This window comes from Microcebus murinus, chromosome 4 (assembly GCF_040939455.1).
Source record: "Microcebus murinus isolate Inina chromosome 4, M.murinus_Inina_mat1.0, whole genome shotgun sequence".
Taxonomy (NCBI): domain Eukaryota; kingdom Metazoa; phylum Chordata; class Mammalia; order Primates; family Cheirogaleidae; genus Microcebus; species Microcebus murinus.
The window spans coordinates 18,440,315-18,445,703 of NC_134107.1; the positions used below are offsets into that span (position 1 = coordinate 18,440,315).

The 5,389-nt window shown below is 36.0% G+C and overlaps 1 protein-coding gene across 1 annotated transcript; it reads right to left on the reverse strand.

The window, feature by feature from the left end:
• Positions 1–834: 834 nt before the first annotated feature.
• LOC105861264 (olfactory receptor 5M8-like) lies at positions 835–1,773 on the reverse strand. Its single transcript, XM_012746656.1, has one exon. The coding sequence runs from the start codon at positions 1,771–1,773 to the stop codon at positions 835–837; it is 939 nt and encodes a 312-aa protein (XP_012602110.1).
• Positions 1,774–5,389: the final 3,616 nt, after the last annotated feature.

Here is a 5,389-nt window from a genome sequence, read left to right on the forward strand (position 1 = left end):
GATTCTAGACCCACAAAACACACACCTCCAATATTAGAAGACAGTGGTCCTCTATAAACATGATAAAATTGTATTATTAAAACTGTATTTACACCTTATATGTTGATATAATAGTTTTAGACATACATTGAACATGTTATTAATTAACCTTGTGTGTCCTTAGACAGACTTCTATAATTCAGTTTAGAAACCTACTAATCATTGTTTATTTTTTATCATCTACTGAGCCAATAAATGAGCCAAGTATGGAAGATGGCAAGATACTGGGCCAGTTGTTGGTGTATTTTGGGTTCAGATGGTCTCAACACAGGAAAGGGCTAGAACTGAGCTGACAAGTGAACATGTACGAGATGAGGCTGGCATTTTAGGTTGGATATGTTAAAATGGAATGCTGGTTTTGTCTAATAATGGAGGAAAAATTAATTAAAGATTAGCTGAAATGATTTTTTTTTTCAAATCTTATGGTATGTTAAAGAATCTCTATTAAGAGGCAGTCTAAAACTCAGTGATTAGCTCCTTCCAAAACTAAAATCCAATTCTGGTTTTATTGGTTTAATTCCCCAAAGTATAAATACAATTTTTCACTTACATTAACTTCTCATTATAGAGGTCTCTACATTTGAGTTTGGGTGGACAAAACTCTTTTGGAGAATTCAACATTCCTATAAATTGATGTAGATAATCAGATTCCTTTTATTCAAACTTCTTTATGGAAATTTCCCCATCCCTTCGAAGAAAGGATACAGATTTGGATAATTCATTTTGGACTAAGCGCTAACAAAAAATCTTAACCTATATAAAATAAAAAGATTTAACTAAAATCAGTAATGAGGTTTATTTAGCAAAAAATTTCCTTTTAAAAAGTTCTTTGTATAAAGCCTCTTTCACATCCTTGTTCCTCAGACTATAGATCATGGGATTCAGCATGGGGATCACTGTGGTATAAAACACTGCCATCATTTTTCCCTGCTCCACAGACTCCTCTGATGGGGGTCTGAGATACATGAAAAAGAGAGCTACAAAGAATATTGTAACAGCTGTCAGATGGGAGCCACAGGTAGAGAAAGCTTTGCGCCTACCCTCTGTAGAGCGGATCCTTAGGATGGCAGGAAATATGTAAATATAGGAAATGAGGATGATAAGGAGAGAATAGGTGAAGTTGAAACCAGCCACAACAAACATTGACAACTCTTTGTTGTAGGTGTCAGAACAAGCCAGCTTAATCAGAGGTGGGTCAGCACAGTAGAAGTGGTTAATTTTGTTGGGGCCACAGAAGGCTAAGTTGTAGGTCCACATGGTCTCCATCAAGCCAGTGAGCGCTCCGTACACATAAGGCACCGTGATGAGGGATGTGCACACACTCTTGGACATTTTGCTGCCATAAAGCAGAGGGTTGCAGATAGCCATGTACCGATCAAAGGCCATCACTGCCAGGATATAGATTTCCACATGGACCAAGGCAATGAAAAGGTAACACTGCACCAGGCAAGCAGGATAGGAAATGGTTTTCTTCTCTGAAAGGAAAATCTCGAGCATCTTTGGGGTCACATTGGAAGAGAAGCACAGGTCAGCAAAGGATAAGTGGCTCAGGAAAAAGTACATGGGCGTGTGGAGCCGGGCATTGACCTGGATGAGGACAATCATGCCAAGGTTCCCGGCCACAGTGACCATGTAAACTGCCAGAAACAGCACAAAGAAGAAAATCTGTAATTCCAGGCGGTTTGTCAATCCCAGAAGAATGAATTCAGTCACTGAGGTAAAGTTTCTTTTCATAATTTCCTTGAAAGGAAAATGAAAACATTGGATCAGTAGTGCAATTTTTTAAATGGCAAAAGTTGTTATATTTTCTTAGAACTTTGTGTTTTTTTCCCCTCTACTTCAATTTTTATTGAAGTAGAGGGGGAAAAAAGTATTTTCTGTGACTTTGTTTTGTCTCAGGAGACACTAGAAATAGCAGTTTAATTGAAGCAGGATCTAATCAAACCTTAGTAAACACACTCAACTGGATTCTGGGTCTCAGTTGCTACTCAGCTTCGGGTCTTTGTCTTTTGTAATTACCCCTTATTTTTCTTTTTCCATTAATCTTTTTGGTCTGTTCCACTACATTTCTTCTCCGTTTCTGTTTTCACTTGTCTGTTTTGCATTTCACTTCTTTACCTCACATTTTTAATTCTCAGATTTTTCCACTGAGTGCCAATAAACAAATGAATATGCGCCATTTATCTAAATTAATTCCCAGATAACTTAACTAGAAATCCAGAACTTTGTACCAGAATTTCCTTTTTCTGATTATAATTATTCCTTTCATGCCATGCCAGGTAAAAATCACTTAGTTCCTGAGTATGAGAGTACTAAGTGGTAAAGATATATCTTAGTTCATTCTTTGTATCCTATAAACAGTCAACATGTCCTATTTTAGACTGACTAGCTGCTATGGGGGCGTGGAGATGGAAGAAAGAGACATATTTAAAAAATGGAACAATTAAAAATCTTTCAAGAAAGCTTTCAGAAATTATTCTAACATTCTTAGAGTTAATTCAGTAAACTTCATAGAAGCTAATTTTTCATAGTATCAGATCTGAGTTAGAGCACAGAAATGACTGTGGTCACCATGGTAGTCTATAATTTGTGAAAACTGAGATTGAAGAGCAAAGTGATCCTTCCTAACACAGAATGGGATTTGACAGAGCCTGGACCAGCTCCCACACAACTAGGTATGTGTTGCCTCTTCAGACTTTGAACCAACATTAGTTTTAATGGGAAAGATAAAAAAAAAAAAAAAAAAAAAAAGCCATAGAAAACAAAAAATGACTATAACCTCCTATTTTTTTTTTTTTTTAATTCTCAAACTAGATTAGCTAAAGCCAAAGGGTAGCTTCTGGCCAAGAGAATGTGATGTAAGAGAAGTGTGAAATTTTTATTCATTCTTTTTAAAAATAGACTTTCCCTTCCTTCCCCTTTTCTGCTACTGCTCTTAATGTGTTTCTACAAAAAACAGAAACCTTAGACAGGTGTCAGTGACTTATGTCTGTAGTCCCAGCTACTCAGGAAGCTGAGAGATAAGGATCACTTAAGCCTCAGAATTTGAGGTTGCAGTCAACTATTATTATGCTGCTGCATTCCAGCCTGCATAACAGAGAGACGCTCTGTTTCAAAAAAAACAAACAAATAAAAACAAACAAAACAACATTACCACTGTGCTACATATTATCTCTACAAGTGTAGATAACTTATTTAACTTTTATGAGTCTTAATTTTCTCACCTTAAAATATTGTTGAAGGGATATTCCTTGAGAATTAAAAGAGTAAAGGTTATATATAAAGATCTGACAACATATGAGGTACATAAAGCTCTCACAAGAAATTCTAGTTTTTTCCTCCCCTTTGTTTAATCTTTAGAACAAATCCAAATTCTCAGATTTGGCATATTGGTACTACATATACAATCGATCATACTCCTTTCTATGCCATCATTTAACTATTTCTAACCATGCACTCATTTCTACCAAATAAGTGTTAGGATTCCAAATATGAACAGTAAGACTTTGCCTAGTTCCTAATAACACAGAATAAGCAGCTGTATGTATATGAAAGTAGGAAAACCAATGTAACTTTAAGAATAAGGAATGGAAATTTTGCTTGTCTTTATATAGTTGATTCATTTTCCCTAATGCATTAAAAAAATCATAATGATGCAATCAATTCTGCCAATTAAAAGTTCCCGGAAGACAGCTCATGGGACATTTAACATGGGAGTTAGAAATGGTGTAAGCATCTCTTTGATGTCATCTTCTTCATCTCTCTCAGTAATGACATTACTTACTGCTCACCATGTATCACTGGGCATCATTCTACCTCACCCCCTCCATTACTCAGCAGAAGGGGCTGCATTCTAAAGAGAGCACATTACTCCCTCATTCCATTTGGTCACCAATGCAGCAAAAGCATATTCTACCACACAGTGTCATTACATGGAGCATACGTTTGTTTGAAAACAACAACAACAACAACAAAAAACAGTGGGTATTTTTTGACCATTTTTTGCTTCTTTCACATTGCTTTGTTTTATTTGTTTTTAGAAAACTCCAAGACAAAATGAATGCAATTAAAGAAATTTAAAGATTTCAAACAATATAGATGGTTTCTACACTTATTCATTTTCCTAAGACATGGTGTAATATGTATAGTTGTTGAATTCCTTGGTGATCAAGTATTTTTAATATATATAATTTAAAAAGAATCCTTATTTAATAAATGGTGCTGGAAAAACTGGATAGCCACATATAGAAGGCTGAAGCACGATTCACATCTTTCACCTCTCACAAACATCAACTCACGCCGGGTAACAGACTTAAACCTAAATTATGAAACTATAAGAAACCTAGAGGAAAACATTGGAAACACTCTGCTAGATATTGGCCTAGGCAAAAAATTTTTGAGGAAGACCTCAAAGGCAATCACAGCAGCAACAAAAATAAATAAATGGGACCTGATCAAACTAAAAAGCTTCTGCACAACCAAAGAAACAGACATGAAAGCAGACAGACAACCTACAGAATGGGAGAAAATTTTCACATCCACACATCTGATAAGGGGTTGATAACTAGAATATACTTAGAACTCATGAAAATCAGCAAGCAAAAGTCAAACAACCCTATCAAAAAGCGGGCAAAGGGCATGAACAGAAACTTTTCAAAAGAAGACAGAACAATGGCTAACAAACAAATGAAAAAATGTTCAACATCTCTAATCATCAGGGAAATGCGAATCAAAACCACAGTGAGATATCATTTATCTCCAACAAGAATGGCCTTTATCAAAAAGTCCCAAAACAATAAATGTTGGTGTGGATGCAGAGAGAGAGGAACACTCCTACACTGCTGGTGGGACTGCAAACTAGTTCAACCTCAGTGGAAAGCATATGGAGATACCTTAAAGTGATATAAGTAGATCTACCATTTGATCCAGCAATCCCATTACTGGGCATCTACCCAAAAGAACAAAGGACAATCTAAAAAAAGACACCTACACTCGAATATTTATAGCACCACAATTCATAATTGGAAGGCTGTGAAAACAACCCAAGTGCCCATCAATATATGAGTGGATTAATAAAATATGGCATATGTATACCATGGAGTACTATTCAGCTCTAAGAAACAATGGTGATATAGCACATCTTGTATTTTCCTGGATAGAGTTGGAACCCATACTACTAAGTGAAATATCCCGAGAATGGAAAAACAAGCACAACATATACTCACCAGCAAATTGATATTAACTGATCAGCACCTAAGTGGACACATAGGAATTACATTTATTGGGTATTGGGCAGGTGGGAAGTGGGAGGGGGGATGGGTATATACATACATAATAAGTGAGATGTGTA